Raw genomic sequence first — 23,056 nt, forward strand, 5'->3', positions numbered from 1 at the left:
ATAATTGCTGGCAATCTCATGGGGCTTCCTTTGTAGGAAACATGAAACTTGGAAAGGGTGTCTTTGGTGGTGTTGAAACTGTGATCTCAGTTTTATTGAGCTTGATGATGAGAACTTGAAGATGATGAGACCGTGAAAGTGCATTGAGCTGCCTACCACATCATCCATGGATGGCAATATAGCAACCACAAATGGTGAAACAGGTAACAATTGTCAGCATGGGTTTGCTTCAAAGAAACAGCTGCAGCTCATTAATGTAGACACCAAAGAGGGTAGGTGAGAGAGTGAAACCTTGTTTGACTACAATATCACTTTAAACAAAGTTGAAGAGGCCATGAGGAGTGTGTAAATGCTGAACAACTGTCTCATAGAGCTTCGTGATGACAGTAACTAGGGCCAGAAAACCACGTGTCCCCCAGTTTTTGGAACAACAAATTTTGGTAATTGATTTAAAGGCCTTCAAGTCCACAAAACAACAAAAGACTTTAGAAGAATAATGATGAACCTCCTCAATAATGACGCAGAGTCTGAAGATGTTGTCAATAGTCTGAATATCATTTCTGAGGCCTGACTGACCTCTTGTCCTCAAATTCCTGTCCTCCAGCACCTCTGAAAGTAACTTGTTCAAAACTGTGGCATAGAGTTTGCAAACGTATGTTCATAACCTCTGAAAGTAACTTGTTCAAAACTGTGACATAGAGTTTGCAAACGTATGTTCATAATACATTAGCTTCAAACATCTGTAATAATTATTTAAAATAATCTAAGTTATCGATTCAGATGTGGAGTTGGAAATGGATGTGGGAAGTGTGATTTTGTTTTTTGAGGGATGCGGATGCGTATGGATGCCTCTGTGTACACACACACACACACAAGGATACCGATTCGTGCCTTGTAGCCCCGGATGCGGAAGCGGATGTGTGATGCATTTGGAAGCGCGTTGGATGCTGGCAGGGTGCGTTTATTGAGTGCTAACTTCTGTTTACTGACCAATCACTGCCCAGAACTCTGTCACAGTCTCAGTCACTTCCCAGAACTCAGCTACAGGCCTGCTACGGGCCTCAATCATCTTGTACGACACCCTTAATGGAGTATTTCAGACTTAAATGGAATTGCTGTAGCAGTCCCTAACATAGACAGCTCCTTCTGTGGCAGTACGACCCTCCAACATGTATATATATAGAGCCTTTGAATGTGTAAAGTCCTACTCCAACCTTGATGGTTCTCACAAAACTCCCAACATTGTCCAGATTGGTATGGCCAGCTGATAGACAATTTGTAACAGCAGTTAGCACTCAATGAACTTCCAGCAGATAGACATTTATATATTGCCCTATGTGAGCAATGTTGGGTGTTTTGTGAGGGACAGCAAATAGACAATTATATATATATATATATATATATATATAATGTCCAGCAATATTATATATATATATACACACACATAGAGGCATCCATAGGCATCCACATCCCTCAAAAAAAAAAAATCACGCTTCCTGCATCTGCTTCCCGCATCCATTTCCGAGTCCGCATCCGAATCGGTAACTTTGTGTGTATATATAATAATAATAATAATATTGCTAGACATTATATATATAATTGTCTATTTGCTGTCCCTCACAAAACACCCAACATTGCTCACGTAGGGCAATATATAAATGTCTATCTGCTGGGAGTTCATTGAGTGCTAACTACTGTTAGAAATTGTCTATCAGCTGGCCATACCAATCTGGGCAACGTTGGGAGTTTTGTGAGAACCATCAAGGTTGGAGTAAGACTTTACACATTCAAAGGCTCTATATACATACCTGCTGGAGGGTCGTATTGCCACAAAAGGAGCTGTCTATGTTAGGGACTGCTACAGCAGCTCCATATAAGTCTGAAATACTCCATTAAGGGTGTCGTACAAGATGATTGAGGCCTGTACCAGGCCTGTAGCTGAGTTCTGGGTAGTGACTGAGACTGTGACAGAGTTCTGGGTAGTGATTTGGTCAGTAAACAGAAGTTGGCACTCAATAAACGCACCCTGTCAGCATCGAACGCGCTTCCAAATGCATCCCGCATCCGTCCGCTTCCGCATTTGGGGCTACAGGGCACGAATCGGTATCCTAGAAAATAATACACATTATAAAGAGAGTAGAAGTGCTTTCTCTATATGTGGTCCACTATACAAGGGCATGTGTAACAGATGGAGATCTGAGAAGTAACTGATCCAAAGAATATGTTTGTTAAAGACTCAGGTGCAATGGCGGTCACAGAAGTCTTTACCACAACTGTAGAATAGCAATTATTGGTATCACAGTTAAATGGGGCATGCATTAATTACACTTTACTTGAGCTGACCTATTAAAGGGGCTTCTCAGAATTGTTGGGTTCATGTTGATGATTGCATCTAACAAATAGTAGCATCTACATCTCTTCCCCATCTAAAGAACAAACATCCTGAAACTGTTCGAACGTTAGAGATGTAGCTTTGACTGTAGATAGGATTGGATCTGAAAGGTATTGTCAAATGACTCTTTTACCAGAATCAGTGCACTCGAAACTAGTTTTAGAAATGACCTTTGACAGCACGCATTATGAGGCAGTGCCTAGATTTGGATAACTATAATCATGAATTTGGCAGTATAATATTTAATCTATGATTATATTTTGGCCCAAATTAATGAAATTTTTGTCATGATCTACACATGGTCCATGATATGCTTTATTTCAATTAGGGATCTTCCAACTTACTTGCAACGCTAAGAATGAAAGCTTTGCTTTTTGCGAGTCTATGCTAGGTTCCCTTTGGAGCTTCCTGTAGAGGTGTGGCATCAATGTCATTGCCCATAAGTTCTCTTATATTTGTTGGAGACCACTTATTAGTCTGAAGGCATTTAACTTGGGTTTGTTCTGGCCTTCTTAAATAATGCTGACGTACCAAAAGTATGGTCTATCTTTTTGGCTATTGTCCTCTTTATGATTGAATGTGAGGGTATGCCGTTACTAGAGAAATCATTGACATAATCACTCCTGGTCCTTGTGCTTTTAAGCCTTCAATTTGTTTTCTTGGTTTTAGGAAAGTTCTCAAGTGGGTTTATGTGTTAGTTGTTTCGAGGTCTCATACTCTCTCTCTCTGTTTTTTTAAATGTTGTTTCTCTTTGTTTGCTTCCTGCTCTGTTTGTTTCGTTTTCCTTGGACACTGTTTGGTGGTCCTGCTGCCTTCGGGCCTCTGTTTGTATTTTCAGTCCCTTAGGCCCATTTGTGGTCTCTTGTTGGACATTATTAGTTTATCTTATCTTATCTTGATTATCAAGTAGTTTCTCCTACAACTGTATTAAGGGTATCCTGTTTAAATTCATCTATACTTTTCACTTTACCTTTATGAGGACACACATTTTAGCTTTATTTGTCAAGGCTTGGGAGCCTGCTATCCCTAAAGAAGTTTGCCATAGTGCTATTCTTTATTTATTGTGTTTACACTGACCGAAATTCTACTCTCTGATTGATAGTCCATATGGTACAGCAGTTCTTGTAAATGGATTTGGGGTATGATAACAGGCAAACATTTGTATCATCTTTAGTTCAGTACGATATCTCCCTTTCTTTATTCAAATATTCAATAAGTGTGAATTTGGAAAATATATCATTGTCATTCTGGGTGTTCATAATTAGCCAGCTATCTTTTTCATAATTAGCCAGCTCTCTTTATTATTCTCATCAAGTATGGTGATCCCAAATAATGTGAAGTATGTAATAGCTTATCTTTATTATTCTCATTGGGTACGGTGATCCCAAATTAAGAAAACTATGTATAATAGGTTCGGACCACATGTACACATGTGAAACTATTGACCTTTATGCTTTGACTTGTAAAAACAACTGGTGCACTTCTTATTTTTCACTTTATATTTTTTTTGGCTAGCGGATGCTTGCTGATGGTTGCCTCTGGAGGCTGTGAGATTAAGTTTGCGAATGCATTGTGTGAAGATGCTATGGTGGATGTTAGAGATCCATGTGCAAAAATGTATGGTGATCCCAAATTAAGCAAACTATGGGTAATAGCTTTGTGCCACATGTAGACATTTGAAGCTTTTGACCTTTATCCATTGACTTGTAAAAGCAACCAATACAGTTCTTATTTTTCACTTAATATTTTTTTTGGCTAGTGGAAGCTTGTGGGGGCTGTAAGATTTAGTTTGTGAATGCATTGCGTGAAGATGCTATGGTGGATACTAGAGATCCATGTGCAAACATCCTGATGATTGTGCAATAACTTATAAGCTTATACTGTGTAATTGTAAACCTTGAAATCACTGTTCCACAGGGCCAATAAATACCTCCAGGTCATCTAGTATGTGGTGGGGATGGGGGTGGGATGTCCCTCCCTCCATCTGCCCTTTTTTGGACAATTGATTGATGTCCTGTATTTTATGTTTGAATATTTTGGATACCCTAGTGTCCCCAAAAAATCCAGGGGATGTGATGATGTCATTTGAATTTCTTGGGGATATCAGGGCATCCCCTCTGCAGCTTGTGGGACAGATGTCTGCAACCATTCTTGGAATGGTGTTCATTTGAATCTAAAAAACAGTAATTCTCCAATTAAGCATATTTTTGTATGGAACCAATGAATAGTTGAATTGGCATAAGCTCAACAAGCAATAGATGGCATCCGTATTTAGGAAAAAAGGTCTCATGTTATTCCTATCTCCTTGTTGACTTCCAACAATGAATTGATACCGTTATTCTATAAAATTTTCCTAATTTGTGCTGGCTATGAGTATATTAATTGGTGCATCTCATAATAAAATACCATTATTCCAATCTCTCAGCTCACTATCTCTTTTTCACTTTGTGGAAACACTTTCTTCATAGTAAGCATAAAACCATCAAGGACGCAGGGGAGTAAAGGTGACCTAATGGATGGTAGAGCTATTTTGCTAAGTGAATCGATTTCTCTTTTGTGTAGATGCCTTGAGGGTAGACTCCTTTGATATAGTGTGTCTTAATATTCCATTATTGAGATTCTGGTGTTTAAAAGCAGAACCCATATAAGTTAAACATTTTCCAGTTGTCCCCCATTTTTTTAGTTTGTCTAATGAATTTAATCTCCATATTGTTAGCATGTGCACAAATTTCCACAGTGCTTAAGAAATGGATGGATGGCTATACAAGTGCTTTTAGTTGAGAAAGCATAATTATGGAAGACACTGAAATGTAAAACAAAAGAATCTGATCTCTAAAGAGCTTGGGTATTTTAGAGAGCCAATCAAAGGGGTTGTAAATGGTAATGAAAATTTCAACTTCTTTCTTTATAGTCGTATTGTTTTCAATATTCCACAGGGATGCGGTCTCTGCCCGCACTACCATCCTGGGGACACAAGGATGGAAGGTGACTTCCCATGGCTGTCTTCTGTTATTTAGAAAAACAGAGGACACATTCCTTTTTTTATATTTATTTGTTTTAACCTTTATGAGCAGTGGCTTTTTTTAATGTGCCTTTGTCAGGAGGAATTTGGCTTTTTAATGTGCTTGTAAGAGTACATAGTGTTTCTTAGGTTTTTCACCATCTTATAAACATGGAACATGTTGATTCTAGGATCATCAAGAGAACAAGTTGGTTCGTTGGGCAGTATTTGTCAGCTATTTGGTTCCACAGATTAATAGATTGGGCACATCATATGTTCAGCACTTCTATTTCTTTTGCTTAACACGAGGCAGTGTAGCTATTCAAAAAGAAAGGAATGTATACCTAGTAGCTACACTGCCACATGTTTAGCAGAAGAAATAGAAGTTTTGAACATATGATGTGCCCAATCTATTAATCTGTAGAACCAAATAGCTGACAAATACTGCCCAATATTTTAAAAATCTATTAATCTATAGAACCAAATAGCTGATAAAGACTAGGTCTACAAAACTATGGCTGGGTCCAATATGTTAAAAAATGTTGAAGCAATTATCTTGGATTATTTAGAATTAGGGAGGAATCACTTTTTTCACAATCTATACCAGTGGCATTAATTAAAGATGATATTTTTGGGATTCCCAATCATCAAAATGTCCTGATGAAGAGTACTCTAATAATGATAGAGGTAGGAGTAGAAGATGATAATGAAATAAATGACCATGTGGTGAATTTTTATCCTTGTAACCATAATATACCTGTTTTTGACCCAAATTACCTTGTGGATGTATCCCTTGTGAACATTGAATACCAAGGGTCAGGGTATGAGTTTCCAGGTAACTGTGTGTGTAACTCCCTAATAATTTTTGAATAAGGGACAATGCTTCATCCTAAGAGTTATTAACAACTTTATTTATTGTTTATATTTTCATCTAATTCATTAATGATGGCTATAACAAGTATAAAGTGTTGGAGCTGCATTGTGTTTTTTAGGCAATGATTATCACAATTTTTTGGGAACAACAGGTATTCAAAAATGTTTCATGCTGGGAAACTAACTTTCAGAATCTTTTCCATTTTCAGATTGTTTTGTGGATATAACAAGGTTCTCAGAGTATTTGACATTCATCGTCCAGGTCGTGACTTTGAGCAGTACTCAACACTCACCAGTGCAAAAGATGGGCAAACAGGTAATTCTTTCTTTGTTACTTCTCATCAGGTCAATGTCTCTTTAAGCTTATTTTGCTTCATTAGATGAATGTTACTATATAGTACACTCAGCAAGTGTCTCTGATGTTACAGTGTGAAAGTTTTGTATAGGAAACTTAGCTTTTTCTTATTGAAGATTGTAGGAGGGGCTTTAGTGCATTCCTTTAGAGTGCAAGAGTCTTAAAGAGCTCTCTTTAATTTCTATTTGAACTTATGTACAGTATTTCAAAAGATATGTTCACCAAAAAAAACACTGGTTGCTTAGTAATCAAAATCTTACTCTTTATTAATAGAAAAAGGTCTGCTACTAAAAGGCAGATGCTGACTGCGGTGAACTAATGAACCGGGATTTTTTTTTAAGGCATTATAATTGTTGAACATGCTATTAGTCAAGTTGGTATCCAACTGGAGAGGAATAAAGTTATTATGAGAGAATATGTTCACCAATAAGATATGGATATTTCTTTTTTACCCTTAGATGCAAATTGAAGGGGATAATTGGTGCAGGTCCTGAGCCAAATACCCAATCACTTACACAAGAACAGAAAAAGCTGGTTGAATAGGTTCACTTTTTATAATTATTTCCTTCCCGTGTATGTACAATGAGCCACTTTGAGCTTCTAGATAAGTGCACATTCCCTGTATGTTGGACACTTGGCTACATAAATGTGCAATAACATGAGAGACTTTATCTGCAACTGGGTTTTACATAATGTTGCGACCTCTCTAACTATAAGTACTTAAAGTGTACATAGATCAATTTTGAGGTGACTAGGTTTGGAATATTAAGTTGCAAATTGAATAATTACAAGTACATAAGATGTTGCTAGAATTGTAGCACTTCAAAATAAGACAGTTACTTTATCATGGACGATAGCTGGAGCAAGCCTTATCATGTTGGAATTTCTTAAGCTATCCTCTATTTAAAGATGCATTGTATCCTCTGCTGTCAATATTAAAAGTTAATTTTTTTCTTCAATCATGTATGTGATGAAGAAGATATTTCATTCACATATGCCACACCTGTTCTATCCTAGTTTGTAGTCTGTAGTATCTGTTGTTTCTTGATATGTGTGTTCAGCATCTCATCCATACGTCACTATCTTCAGATTGAATAATCTTGTTGTAATAGCACTGCTTCAGCAGCAACTCTATTTTCTGAATTTGTAATCTTATACATGCATCGATAATTTAGATTAAGTACTTATTCTGCTGACAAACTAAGAGACATTAACTTGGTCAAGGATAATTTGTTTTTTTTTGAATTGAGAGAAATGGTTATTTATCTTTTTTTAATCATTCATTATGCAAGAGAATAGTCTTCTAGGTTGGATCCAATGTGGGGTCATGTGAAACACAAGTTCAGGGTACTCCAGGTTGGAAAGTTCGAGAAAGGGTGCTTAAAAGCTTACTTACCAATTCGGATGCAGATGCCGGATGTGTGATGTTTTTTTGGTCAGGCGGGATGGGTGAGGGGTTACATGTGTGTGTGCGTGTGTGTGGGTAAGATATAATCTATTTATTAAATTTAAACTAAATGCTAGATTTGTTCAATTTTATATGTGGTTTAAAATCTAAATTGAATATTTTAAAATACAAAAATTCAAGTTGTAAATGTTAAAAAATATTAAATAAACTAATCCGATAGAAAATGTTGAAGTTACTAGCACTTTAATTTAATTAAAATAATATTTGATATATCATATATGTTTTGTTTCAAATATGTATTATTAAAAAATTATGTGATGAATATTTGTATTGTTTGAGGCTATAAATATGTATTATGGACACCATTCAAGGACAAAGTGACTCATAATTGATTTCACCGCGAGCTTATAAAGTTGTATCTGGTGATAGAATTGTGTATAGATTTTGGTGGCTGCCAAAACTCTAGAAATCCATAAAGGCAAAATTTGAAGATTATATGTATTTCATACCGCTTCACTTCAAAAGATCATTTGCACACATTCATTCATACAAATATTAAACCACCTTCCATTCTCCTTTTCCCCTCATCACACTTGTAGGATTGAGGAGAACAAGAAATTACAAAGCTACATAAATGTCTGCACATCGATGAAAGATTCTGTACAAACATTGGCAACAAAAATATCAAGACTCCGGCCACAGATGACATGATATAGCCTGTGCAAAAACGAGAGAAGCAACGCATCCTGTGCACATCAGAGAGCATCCGCTTCTGCAGGCATCACCTTCCACATCTATAGTATAAGTGAATCTCTTAAAGAAATGACTTATAGGTTTCAACATTGTTATAAAATTCTTCCTTTATTTGTTTCTGCATGCAGGAATTATATCATGCCTCTCTTTTAGTCCTGCACATAATGGATTGCTTGCTGCTGGTTCCTATAACCGAACTACTGCATTATTTGCTGAAGACAATGCAGAGCTTTTATTTGTCTTGCATGGTCAGGAAGGTGGTGTTACCCAGGTATACACAATTCTCAATTAACATTGTTTCATTTTGGTGAGCAAATTGTATTTCCATCACCAGATAGTTGTGATTTGGATAGTGGCTGAACAGGTCCTTTTCTCAAAAGATGGGAACTATCTATACACCGGGGGACGCAAGGTAATTGTTCAGCCGTAAATAATTCATTTGTCACTATATTGTTGAATTCTCAATGTCCCCTTATCTGAAATAACAGAAGAGCTGGATAACATTGTAATCTTTTCTGTTTAAAATGAAATTTGAACACTTGGTGGATTGGAATGGTATTGTAATTAATTATTATATTCAAATGCTTAATTTTTCTCTATTACTGACCTTGAATTTTCTGTAACATGCAACATGAAGATAGACTGCTCTCAGAGCCATGCTTTAGGGACAATGATTTTTGTAAACCATAAGGTTTAAAATATCACACAGTTTCAGTAAAGTATACTCCAAGGAGGTAACTGAACATTGCTTATAGAGACAGTTCACCATTCAAAAGAATCCAAACATTGTACATAGAAAGGATTGATAGAAGCGTGTCTGCCACCTTGAATGGAGATCACAAGAGGAAACTGTTGGAATTGGTTGATTGATGAGTTCCCCCAAGCAGCAGCATGTCTGAAGGGATGTTTTGTGTGCACATGCAAATATCTGAAAATAACACACTTTCAAGTGAAAGCATTTATCTATCACTATAACCTACTGATATTGCCCACTGAGGTCACTTACACTATGTATGTATCTGCTCATTGAATTAAATAAAGCATAATTTTGTGTTTTAACTGAGGCTGAGAAAGGGGAACACCAAGATTCTTTGCTTTCCTAAAGGTAATCTTGTCCCTTGCAATAAAGTGGATAGAGCTATTTGTAGACACGCTATAAATTTTTTAAAGAAGGTGAACATATGCCATAGTTTTATTCCTATCTTAGCGGGACACTTTTACCTGATGAGCGCAACAGATTTGACCCCACTGAGCTCTGATTGTTGTCACACCCTCCATACTGTACTGATGTTTGAGGGCTTTTATGATGCCCTTATCGATCTTATCATCATTAGGAGAAATTCTACTAGACCTCTGCATGAATTGTTTGCAATTCATTGCATATGCTAGCATTAATAAAGAGGTGATCAACTTCAGTTTCTCTCATCCATGCTAAATGAATAGCCCATGATAGAATTGCAAGGTAGGGTCACTATGACAAATCACAACCATTTTTTGGCTAGGCATGCCATCAATCCATTTATAGATGTCAACAATGTTGGGATTGTCAGGTTGGTGCATCTGATGATGATAAAAGATGGGGGATATGATAGATGCAATGTGTTTCATATGCAGAATCTTTGGTTGACCTACCCTGCCTTCCCCCAAATTAACCCATTTAATGTTTTGTAATCTTTAGTTGCAAGGACTCCTGCATCTTAGGCATCGTCTCCAACAAGATGAAACAATATGCAAATTGTTTTTTAACTAGTTTGAAGGATTCCTAATTTGAAAAGGATCAAAATAATGCTAATGAGGTGTGGTGGTTGCATATGAACATCTGCAACTCCCCTGCATTTTCCATGATGTGTTTGATCCACTTAGTTATTTGGTTGTTAATTCTGTGCATACAGCACAGGGTACAGTAGATGTGCTTACATGTTGCCTCAAAACTTTGTAACTTGCACAGAAATGCTGCATTTATAACCAATTAAACTATATAGGAAGTTCCAAGCTTGTTAATAATATCCCTCAAAATATGCAAGGAAAATTCAGTGTCCTTGCAATTTCAAGAGCAATCAGCATCTGTAAGAAAATATGACTATTTATATGTGACTATAACAGTACTGAGTGAATGGTGTGCCATGCACATGTGTCATTCAGGCTGTATTCATCTTCTTCATCGACAACCTGACAATGTTTTTTAGGGATGGTAATTGTCTATTTGGTTTCACCAAGAGGCACATAAGTTTGACTAACTTTTCATGCCTATGGAAAATAAATTCACTGACATAAGGAGTTTGAGCGATATGAAATAAAATGCCATTAGCAAATAACAATTTTCTAATGTTGCACACACAAAAACCATGTAATTGATTCAGAGTTGAACCTATTGCCTTCCTCTTTCCCTTGTGTTCTACTATGCTCATCAAAAGTTGAAATTGTTGGACTTACAGAAATGTTTCTTAAAAGTCGTAGAGGAAGGGCCGGCAGTAGATCTTTCTGTTGTAATATTTAATCATTTCATCTCTCTTGAAGTGTGATTTTATTACAAAGACCAACGCCTCAACCGAATATGCAGAGTTGTGCATTCGTCCTAGCGGTGACCCTAAACTTTAAACCCTAAATTATGGCTCCCAATATAGAATCTCTACATTATTCTCTCTTTTTATTTCATAATTATTTTTTAATTTTTTGCAAAGGATATCTCTCGTTGAATGGTTCCTTGGCATATTAGGCCATCATTTGATTGGCACCAAAAATGGAATGCATTCCAAATAAAGCAATTTTAAAAATTTCAACCTTCATGATTATGTTTCTACAGTTAAACAACATTGGCTCGTCATATTCCACATTTAGGCATTGAGGAATTTACAATCTATAAGTTAATATAGCTAATGTGGTACAATCTATGAGGCATGGGTTGTGTGTGGGCCTTCTTTATGGACATTTTTTCAGAGGAAAACGGGAAGACCTGGTTGCTCGAAGAATGACTCAATGGTAATGCTCAACTGCCCTCCTCCCCTCCCCTGCTCACCTTAAAGAGTACGAACCAAGAAAGCTTATGGGGTTAGACAATATCATGTGGCAAGTATAGGCGATTCTTATCTTCCATTAAGAAAGAATGGGCGCAATTAAGCAGGAGGCATTTGTGCCATTATTGTGGTATGGAAACCATTTTATTTGGCATGGAAATATTCAATGACTAAAAAACATAGCAATGAGAGGGCAGTAAAAGGTGGATTTTTCATTACAATTCTTGTTTAAAAAGGGGTTTTTCATGAGAGGACTGTCAGAGAGTAAGATTGGTGTGAGGCGGAAGGGTAGGCATGCATGCAAAAGTATGGAAGCATGGAGGAGATGAGGCCCATTAGAGGAAATTTGTTATCATGGAATTCCACATGGTAGGCCCTTGTACATTGGAGAGGAATTTTAAAAAATAAAGGTGGTTACAACTGCTGAGGAATTTTGCCTGTAGATCTCTAAATCCTTTTTAACAATTATATTTTGTGCATATTCTGCGGTCATGAACATCTATCATCTGCATTTGTTTGAAAGTTTCTAAAGCCTTATCACGAACTAAATTCTTTGCAAGGATCTTGCAATTGCTGTATTTCATGGGACATGTCTTTAAGGCAATCTGTAAATGTTACAGACTAGAAGAACAGTGGGAAAGAGTTTGGATTGACACCTAGCTCTTTCGTATCCTTGGGAGTTTCTAAAGCCTTCTCAACAAATATATTTTGTCAATATCTGATAAGCACAACTGTCGACTACTATGAATATTGCTCTATTAAATATTCTTGACTGGTCGCTTAACTAAAAAATTGTTTTGCTGTTAGATTTTTACCAAATACTTGTTCTGAAGTAATATAAATTCCCTGTATAGGTGACATAATCACTTATGCTGAAGGTTTAATGTTCAGTTGACCTAGATTACTGCAATCTATTGTTTTACATGAGCACTTGGTATTTCCCAAACACATATATTGCAAACTGACCAGGCAATCATGAACCAATTCATCTGACCTAGATTACTGCAATCTATTGCTTTACATGGGCACTTGGTATTTCCTAAACACATATATTGCAAACTGACCAGGCAATTATGAACCAAGTCCTTAGTTACCCTAGTTCACTATTATGACTTTGGACCACCTCTGGGTTCGAACCAGTATCTGTTTTGGGTCCAATTCATCAAAAATAGGACTAGGGTTCAATATTTGGCAACACGGTTCAAACTGGTTCCAGGTAAAAACGATCCTGGGAGAATTTGTAACAAACAGATCGAATTTGCAGCAAACTGTGTCGAGCTGCACCACGCGGACGGGGTTTAAGTCATTCTTTGGACATTATTTTGTAATTTTTTGAGTTCCTAAACCCTAAATGTGAATGCAAATGGCTTATGTTGGCTTCTAACACTGATTTGTAGTGTGCAAAGTTTATGCCTATTGTGTTTTTGTTGTTTAAATGATTAAATCATATGATTTTATGATACTATATTACTATGTGACATTCTAATTTTCACTTACGCTTTTAGGCTTCATAAATATGTATATATATAATTTTAAATAATTTTCACATGTTTGTGTACGAACAAACCCAAAACCATTTCCAAAATTTTGCCATACCAGCAAGCCAGTTCTTTGAACTCAACTTTTGAATCAAGCTTGAACCGGTAACTAAGACTAATTCTTAGCAGTAATCAGAGCAACCAACTATATAATTCAGTCAGTCACAGATAATGGTTATTTAATGACATTAAATGGCACACAAATTCCTTCAGGAATCTCAGAATCTAGCCACACAATCAACTATTGGAGCCATGTATTGCTACACATATCAACTTTGAAAGTCATACAATGCAAAATAGAGTCAAGAATGACAGCACGTGGAACTGCTTGATGCCCAGAAAGAAGAGAATGGTCTGAAACAATCAGTTAAATGGTTGAAGTAAGTTTGCTAGCTCCTTCCCAATATAATGAACCCCACGTGGATGTAATGATCCAGCTCAAAGACCCCAATATACTCCCCAAAATGACATCAAATGCGCCCAAATCTTCCCAGAAGTGTTACTTAATGTTAATCGTTGACCTTCACACCGTCAATGCAGTTGCATAATAATAAAGCTCCTCACACCCGACAACAAACCATGTCGGCTATCAATAATGTAGGCACCAAGAATCTTTACCTATGATTCATGGAATACGAACAACAATATTGTTTGAGCTTTGAATGATTCGTTCTTCTCAACACATTTGGAAACATTTGTCTATCACCATTACGTGCATTACCTTCGTTCAAGGACAGCGTCAAGTTCTGAATTGAACTTGCTCCTCCAAATGTGCCTTGGGGTTTATGTTCAACTCGAAGATTCTGAAGGCGTATTGTCCTTCACTTCCAGGCACAGAGTGATTAAGGAATAATTTTGTTCTCAGAAAATTTTCTAACATGTTTTCCGTGTTGGCTCCCAAAACTGCAGATTGGAATTTTACGAGCCTTGCCTGTTCGATGCTGGGATATTCAATTAGTTAAGACCAACTTGACGGAACTGAACAACACGGTCCGAGTTCCCTACACTTCTGGCTTTGCAAAACCGAGGCGGGTGTAACTGATCTTGGAAGAAACACCTTAAATCCAAGATGCTTATAGAAGATTAATTAGAATGCGAATACAATAAAAGCTTTCCAAATGGCAAGAAATATAGGGAAACTTTAAACTCGCGATTTATGAACTGAGAACAAAAATAAATGATTGAAATAATGTTTTAAATAAAGAATAAATATAGATTAATGCAACAGATGAATATATTAGTTCTTCAAAGGCAAGAAATGAGACATTTGCCAGCATACAGATTATGAATTAAGAGCAAAAGACTAGTGCTTAATTAAATGGGTGATAGAGTCAATATTATAAGTTGAGACGTACAACTTTATAAAGTTTAATATATTTAAACTACAAACCATTTTAATAATTTTGACACGATGGATCAATTAGATAAACACAATTTAAACTAGTCTAAAATGCACTTTAACTCTTGCGGAGACAAATTAGACATAAATATGGAAATAATAAAATATTTCACATAGTCCATGTTTATCAAATTTAAAATTCAATAATGATCCAGTCCACTTATCCCAATATTAAAATATTTATAGAAAATAATTAAAAAACATTTACAAAGGACACAACCTAATAATAATTTAAACTCCAATGCAAATAAAAATAAATACGCTTACAGATTCTGCCAGAAATAAAAATTACACATAAAGACACTCCTTACGAATGATCAATCTACTGCAAATTTATCAAAACCGCATAAAACTTACTCAATAATTCAAATCCTCAAATCCACGGGCTTAGTTCAAAAGATCATTTCCTTTTCAAATGAAAAAAATATAATATATCATAAGCAATAAGCTAGGCAAGAAATTAAAATATGAGTCAGGAATCGTCTCTATCGTATGTTTTACATCTCATATTTATAAAACACCCAAAGGGTTGGTTACTCATCCAAAAATCACACCCCTAAATAACAATTAACCGATCACTTAACCTTTAGATAATAATGATTTAATATGACCAAGGATTAATATAGTTTTGCGTAATGTGTTGGGCTCAAACATTTCTTTTTCCGTGCAGATGTATCTATTACTGAACATCTAAGTTCGATGACAATCGCCCAGTGTTAATCTCTCATGCATAGAGTCTTAATCTCTCACGCATAGAAACTCCAACAGCTCCCTTATTTTGCCTAGATATTGTGTGATCACGTCTTCAGGAGAGTCTAAGGTGGGCTTTTGCGAGGACTGCTTTCGTCTACTTCCACACGCATTTAAATGACTGCAACTTTCAGAGAACCCTATCGGGCTGATGCATCATCGTTGCTCCTTCCATGGTTAACTGTATATGACACGATATCACTCACTCCCGTGGGCGCTTTTTTGCAAAACTTTCCGCAAGAAGGTTATTATTTTTCCCCACGCACTCGGCCCTACAAAACAAAACATAAAATGTCAGCAATCATTCAAAATAATAATATACGAATTGGTGAAAAGTGAATGCGGGAGCCTTCATATTCATTTCCGTGATGAAGGAAATCATTGGGTTTTTTGCAGAGACTGATTCCCTTCGTGATTGTTACGTCTCTCAAGGACACGTGAACCTCGTTCTGCATCTACTCATTGGCTGGAGCATGGCATCGCTACTGTCACATAGGGCTCTTCCTTGCTCGACATAACCATGCTGTGGACGTCCCTGCAAATCATGACTACCATCGTTGTCTATTTGTTCCTTCTGATTCCGTGGATTTTCTCGGATACATACTTCTCAAAGTTGCGAAGATGAACATTATGAATACCAAACTTTTGGAGATGCCCCTTTGGAGTTTCATACTTTTGCCAGAAGAAAAGAATATCTGCATCTCGTTGATTTATGGCTCTTGCCTCCATATCTTCAAATAGCAGTAAATTGTTCTCAGGGGCCAAAATAGCATTAGCATTTGCAGGGTCAGATCCCATATACAGATATAACTGCTCTCTGCTGATGCTGACATCCCCATATTGCATCACATGTGGGCCAGACACATATGTGTTATGGCTAGAGGTTCGGTGCTTCCCAAGGTTATACTGATGCTTCAATGTTTCCTCCTTTAAGTTGTTCATCTCACTGTCTTCCATCCATGCAACACTATAAAGATCTCCAAGACAGATATCATATGCTGGAGGAGGAGAGGGCTCCATTTCAGGACAATACGCTCCCCACCTATTCTCGTCAGCACCTGCTGCTGTTGTAGCATATATATTCAGGTCTTTTGGTGGAAGACCTTCAAAAATACTTCCACTTTCACATGCTTCAATATAGATCACCATTTCCTCATAGGTCCAGCATCATGTTTCTCCTTGAGGACTTGGACAAAATCACGTGCATAAAGATAAGGAGGGATAGGCATCCCAAGAACTCCAGGCCCTCCATTACTTCACAAATTGTCCCAAGACTACAATGTTACATACTCATGGCTCTGGAAGGAAACTCAGTTTCTACATCTGGAACACCTTGATTGAATCCTTCAATAACAGCCAATGACCTCTTTTCTTTATGCACAGCAAGATAATGCTCCAATGCACCTTCACCACGAAGGACTCTAGCCCCAGTTCCCTGTGATTCTAGAGTATCTACAGCCTCACTGTCAACCACAACGGCATCTACTTTTTCTGGTCCTGTCTTTGCATCTGGAATCTCAAACATTTTAATTGTATTTCTACTCGCAGACTCACTCTCATTGCCTGGAAAAGGTAAATCCAAACCACTTTTGACTGATTCTGCTGATGGCATAGCAACTTTAGCAGCATAATTCATTCGTGTCGCTGCTTGCTTTGGCAGAAGCTTGTACTCTAATGAACCAAAACCTCCTTCAGAATCCAGTGTATTTATGTCTTTCCAACCCACCCATAATTGATTCTATAAGCAACTCCACATATGAAACTGCATCTCTACCTATTTTATTACCTCTTCAGGCACACTGACAGTAGTATTGTCTCAAAAATTACTAACAATGCCAAGCCATGCACAGCAGTGTTGTGGTCGCCCTCTGGTTCAAACATGGTGCGTCGGAAAACAACAGTAAGATGTTGGCGATAGTAGCAGAGCTATTTAAGACAAACATATTAAGACAACTGATCCTCAATTTCATCAACACTCCTGGATCAAACATATGCTGCATTTCCTTCAGATACCAAACTTTCCTTTCCAGTAGATATTGTGGCTTTCACCAAGTATCTAATATTTATTGGTCATCCAGATGAGGTGACAACCATCAATACAGCCAATCTTTCTGGAAATCTGATTTTATTGAAAAATGAATCATGATTTCAAATTCCTCATGCACTTTTAATCATTTCCAAGCCATTTTATTTAATGAGTGATCAGGTAAAGCACTGTGCACAGAAATTCTTATTTGCAAAATTTCAAAGTTCCACCACTACCCAAATGCACTCGGCAGAAAGGATGCAAGGGGTGTTAGAGAACCAAGCACCTACACACTGGGAGTTGGTTGATGTCACAAATAATATGCTCCAAGCATAACAGATGTGGGAACCTCAAATAAGACACCAACCATGTGAAATAATTTTAAGAGCCAGGTCACCACAATTAATATATCCAATGCTTCCTATTCTGAAATCTTGGACAACGAGAAATAATTATCTCGGAAGGCTTCATTTATAAATTTCCAATAACATTAGAAAATTAGCATTTATATTTCGGCCCCACATCATCCCTTTGTTGAACAACGTTAGCCTATCCAGATGTAGAAATAGGCCAAGTGTAAGCCTTGATGATCACTCTATGGGAGAGGAAATGATAGGGCATGCCCACTTCCCACGCCAACTTATTATAAACTTTTATCTTTCTTTTTCATATTTCATTTTTGCCCATAATTAGAGAAGCTTGTAATGGGTGTGTAGAAAGCAGGCATAAGATCTTTTTGCTAACTGTAGTTTCTCTTAGAAGACTCCAATTACTTGGACAAAAAAGTCTAAGTATAAAGTTTTAATCAAAGCACAATGGAGGACTTTGCTCCAAATTTAAAGCAAATCCTTTTCACAATTAAGAATGATCTCCAGTTCATGAGAACCTCATAGAGAGATATTTGGAAAATAAACCAAACAATTCTATCCTGAAAATGCTAGTGTATTGTATGATACATCACCTTCCTCACTTTCTGCGATCCCTTAAGCTAAACTAACCAAAGAAGAACACCTAAACTAAAGCACTGACTCACTATACCACTTGGGTCAAATGACTTTCTTAAGAAAACTAAGCTAAACAAGTAATTGAGCCCTTGAAACAAATCACAATTCAACGAGCTCAAGAGAAATTAATCAATAAGCTCGACAAAAGAGCGAAACTAACAAACAAAAAGCAAACCTAACTTAACTTCTTGAACCAAATGGTTCCAGACAAACCTACTCTATGTATATAACACCTAAAGGGACAACATTGTAGAAGCCTATATATGTACCTAATCAAACATGGTTTATCAAAATGTTCAAGAGCAACAAGGCTTGAGTGATGGCTGGGGTGATTGTTCTCGGTCTTGCAAGTTTGTTTTTGTACTCTGAGAATTTTTTTGCCACCTCACTCTCAATTTCAAGAAATCTATCATGTAAAATTAATAGTGGGCCATTGCCAATCGAAATACATGTTGTCCTTCCTAAATCTCCATAATCAAAATAACAACTTTTGAACTTAAGAGCAGGGAGGTCATTGTTGGTGGTATAATAATCTAAATACATCTTGTCCTTCAAATAGTTACCCTAGTTCAAATACTTGTTGATCATCCAACCCTTTAGGAGGTCAAGGTTGGTAGTGTATCCTCTTGCTGGCATTGGCATTGAGCTTGTGAGTGATCAAGGTAGGATCAAACTTGAAACCAAGGTAGGATCGGACTCGCCATTGGCAAACCATACATGACTTTGGGTTTAGTTTGATGTGGAAATGGTATATGTCACCTTGTTGGGTTGAGGACAACCCCTAGTGTAGTTGGGATGCACCAAATCCTCTTCCTATGGATTCACTAGGGCAAAAGACTAGGGAAAGGAATGGGACCTACAATCTTGTGCACAATACACCGATATTCTTTCTCTTTGGGATGCACTATGGAAAAGGGATGGTTAGTTATTGCTCATGAGCTAGTTACTATTATCTTTGTGAACCCTACAAGAGCATACATGAGCTAATCAATAATTGTTGTCTTTTGAATCATTTATGAGCCAATCATTATTGTCATTGTGATGTATGTTGGAGCTACTCACTATGTATGTGTTGTATGGTAAGCTATCCATCTTGTGCACTTGTGATGTGTATGAGCTAGTCTTTCGTGTATATGTGGTACATGCGCAAGATAACCGATGAGTATGATTTTTGATGTGATCCTCATGAATATGCATAAGTTGTTGCAAGTATTGATTGGTAATGATGGATATGGAACCAACACCTAATGAAAATGAGTATCTTTAATTATGATGGGAGTAAGTTTAAAGATTACACATATATAATAGTCACGGTTAGAGAGAGACTAGAGATCTTATAGAGGAGAGAGTGAGTTCCCTTTAACTATGAACTTGGAGGCCTTTGACTTTCGATGAGAGGATATGTAGGTAGGGTTGTTGGGAGTGAACCCTGGAGGCTTAGGTCTGGGTCTAGGGATGAAAATGGATATGGAAACAAGATACTATAATGAATAAACATGAAGTATGATATCAAGTTGTTGTCATCATGGTGAGCAAATGAGTTTTATAATCCACTTCTAAATTAAATGGAAAATGATTGGTGGAATAAGTTAATGATTGATGTCAATAAAAAAATGAGTAGCAACTAAGGGTGGTTATTACATGCATCAATCACACATTAATGAAAACATCAAAACTTGGAAGCATACACAAATAATTATACCTTCGAATAATTTTTTAATCCTATTGAGAAATGTGCAAGGAACCTCCACAACTACACATCTTACATCTATATGAAAATCAACATGTCCTATGTATAGATATTTTACACATAATTTTTTAGTCCTTTGAAAATCTTAGTCTTTCATTCTTTACCGAAAACATTTTAGTTATCAATCTTCTATCTTTCAACTATCCTTGCACAAATTCAATGAAAAATCTAAGTTGTGGGGTCCAAACCTTGTCAGTTGGGTTAAGTTTCAGGTTCGTTGCAATTTCAGATTCATACTGGGTTGACACAGGGTCCACACCATGGATTGTGGGTCCAAGCGGGTTTGTGTAGCCCACTCAGACCCATAATCCATGGTGTAGACCCACCATGGACTCAGGGGTTTTGGCAGGACCCATGCGGACTTGCGAGAACTCACGGCCCATGGGCCAAAAAGTAACTTAAAAACACATTAATTTTTTTTCGTCTAACTCTAAAAGGAGCATATTATGAACATAGATTAATGAGTGACTATTTAATGTTTATCTTTGACATTTGGTATTGATCAATGATCAAGCAACATATACTCATACTATGAAATGATCTAGTTTTGCAATTATATATATATATATATATATATATATATATATATATATATATATATATATATATATATATATATATATATATATATATATATATATATATATATATATATATATATAGAACTTAGCTAAAAATCTAATCTTCGAAAAGTCAACTTTACTTACAAAAATCATAATTATCACTTACATGGATAAAATAGAACATAACTCTGGTGTTCATATATATATATATATATATATATATATATATATATAGAACTTAGCTAAAAATCTAATCTTCAAAAAGTCAACTTTACTTACAAAAATCATAATTATCACTTACATGGATAAGATGTTCTAACTCTGGTGTTCATCTAGCTGAATAAAAAGACAGTCACTATAATCTTTAAAAGTGAAAGACAAAATATATCAACTTGAACCACTTGAACTCTTTCCACACATTCACATCTATGTTACCAACAATGCCCTTAAGGCCTCCTACACTTGCGGGTATGTCTGGGTATAGGTTCACTCAGGGGTATATGTTGATCACTACAACTTACATGATGAAGTAGGCAGTCTTCCAAGATGAAACAACAAAAATCAAATCCTCTCTTGAATAAGGAAGCTCATATGCTAAACAATGTATATGGATTGTGTGATCAAATGAGACAACCCAAAGGTTTCTTCTTGATTGTGGACTTTCACTTAGTTGTAATGATGCGATATGGGAGATATCACTAAGGGATTTACATTGTTCATCCAATAGATAATTAAACTAAGTGCAAAGGAAAAGGGTCTAGAAAGCTATTCTACTCTTGAAATGTAAGAGATGATGAACGCTTTTGTGTGACTCTACTAGACTTAGTTTAGCCATTGACATCAGCCAAGCTAGTGCGATATCTAAGTGAGATGTAAGATGTTCAAGCTGTTGCCATTCAATTAACACCATTAATCAATGCATATCAATGTGCAAGCAACAACTGAAGTGAGGCTCATAAATATGCCAATTGACGATGCAAGGCACACTTACAATCAACAAGCATGAAGGGGTATGGTCTATGTGATTTCAACAAAGATGCATCTAAAATATCTTCCATTCAAGTAGACACTATTTCTAATCAACATGAAATAAAATCTTACTCTGATTGAGGGATTGTAAAAACCTTTTAATACTCCAAATGTCACAAACATTCACCATGAAAACCAACAATGAAGAAAAAATAATTTTGGAATAATTATAGCAACAATTTCAACAAGTCTCTCCTACACCATCCCTAATCAATGGGTAACAAATGAGAAGGCCTTGACCTTTAATAGTAGTTCTACAATGTGTGGCTCTGATTGATTCAAGATCAAAGGCCAAGATTAATCCATTGGAGCCCTAGTTCAACTAACTACTACAACCATTAAATGCTGAAATAGTTACATGAGGGCACCACCTTGTGTGCCAATAAGAAAATTATACAAGTTTGATTGACCAACGAGAAAATAAGTTAGGAAGACATTTATAAGAGGCATCGATTAGTGTGTTGATTTTTGTGATCAGATTGATATATGAAGTTTCAATTCAAATTGTTGAATATATGAAAAAGTTCTAGGCCCTTTGTATTGACTTCTATAATGGAAGTAGAGGTCTTTTGAAACAACTTGTATTCAATAAATATATATAAGTATTCACCTTATTTAATGTGACAAAATCCTCTATCTCTAATTGGTAGTTAAGATCCCACGAAGCATACTTATTAAGTGATTTTTGTTGTTCTCTGCATACATCTGCATTTAAATAGGGAGTGAAGCATTGTCTTGAGGGACATGCCCACAAATGGACATGTCTCCTACGTGGGAGACATCCATTTGTTGACAGTCTCTCCCCTCCAAACAATACCCCAATCCTTATTAGTGTCCAACCTAAGATAAGCTGTTATCCCCGATTGGTATAAGACAATACGCCTGTCAAAGCATGATACGCTGGTCAAAGCATGGTCAAGGCAGATTTCAATACGTGGTGTATGACAAGACCATCTAAGAATTGTGGGAGGCACATTTATATTTGGTATTAATAGAAAACCGCTAGGCATAAAGAGTTAACTATTTGCTATATATATACATATAGATAATTTATTTAATTCTCGTAAGTATTAACACTTTAAAAAATATACTAATAACAAAGAATCTAATCCTTATTGTATCTCAATTGTATTTACATTTTATGTTTATCCGATTAAAGCTATTAAACACCAACACTCCCTGTTAGCTTAGGAAGGATAAA

General features: G+C 36.4%; 1 protein-coding gene and 1 pseudogene across 2 annotated transcripts in view; one reads left to right on the forward strand and one right to left on the reverse strand.

Moving 5' to 3' along the window:
• LOC149534239 (Transducin/WD40 repeat-like superfamily protein) overlaps positions 1 to 23,056 on the forward strand; it is a 100,352-nt gene that overhangs the window by 60,316 nt on the left and 16,980 nt on the right. For both annotated transcript variants that reach the window (XM_089803931.1, XM_089803932.1), the window contains exons 7-9: positions 6,476 to 6,582; positions 8,911 to 9,053; positions 9,147 to 9,194. In XM_089803931.1, coding sequence (XP_089660057.1) covers positions 6,476 to 6,582; positions 8,911 to 9,053; positions 9,147 to 9,194 — 298 coding nt within the window. The remainder of the gene's footprint in view (positions 1 to 6,475; positions 6,583 to 8,910; positions 9,054 to 9,146; positions 9,195 to 23,056) is intronic.
• LOC149534240 (vacuolar-processing enzyme pseudogene) lies at positions 15,926 to 16,730 on the reverse strand (annotated as a pseudogene).

This window comes from Cupressus sempervirens, chromosome 10, assembly GCF_028749045.1.
Source record: "Cupressus sempervirens isolate cs-2001-9-10 chromosome 10, ASM2874904v1, whole genome shotgun sequence".
Classification (NCBI taxonomy): Eukaryota; Viridiplantae; Streptophyta; class Pinopsida; order Cupressales; family Cupressaceae; genus Cupressus; species Cupressus sempervirens.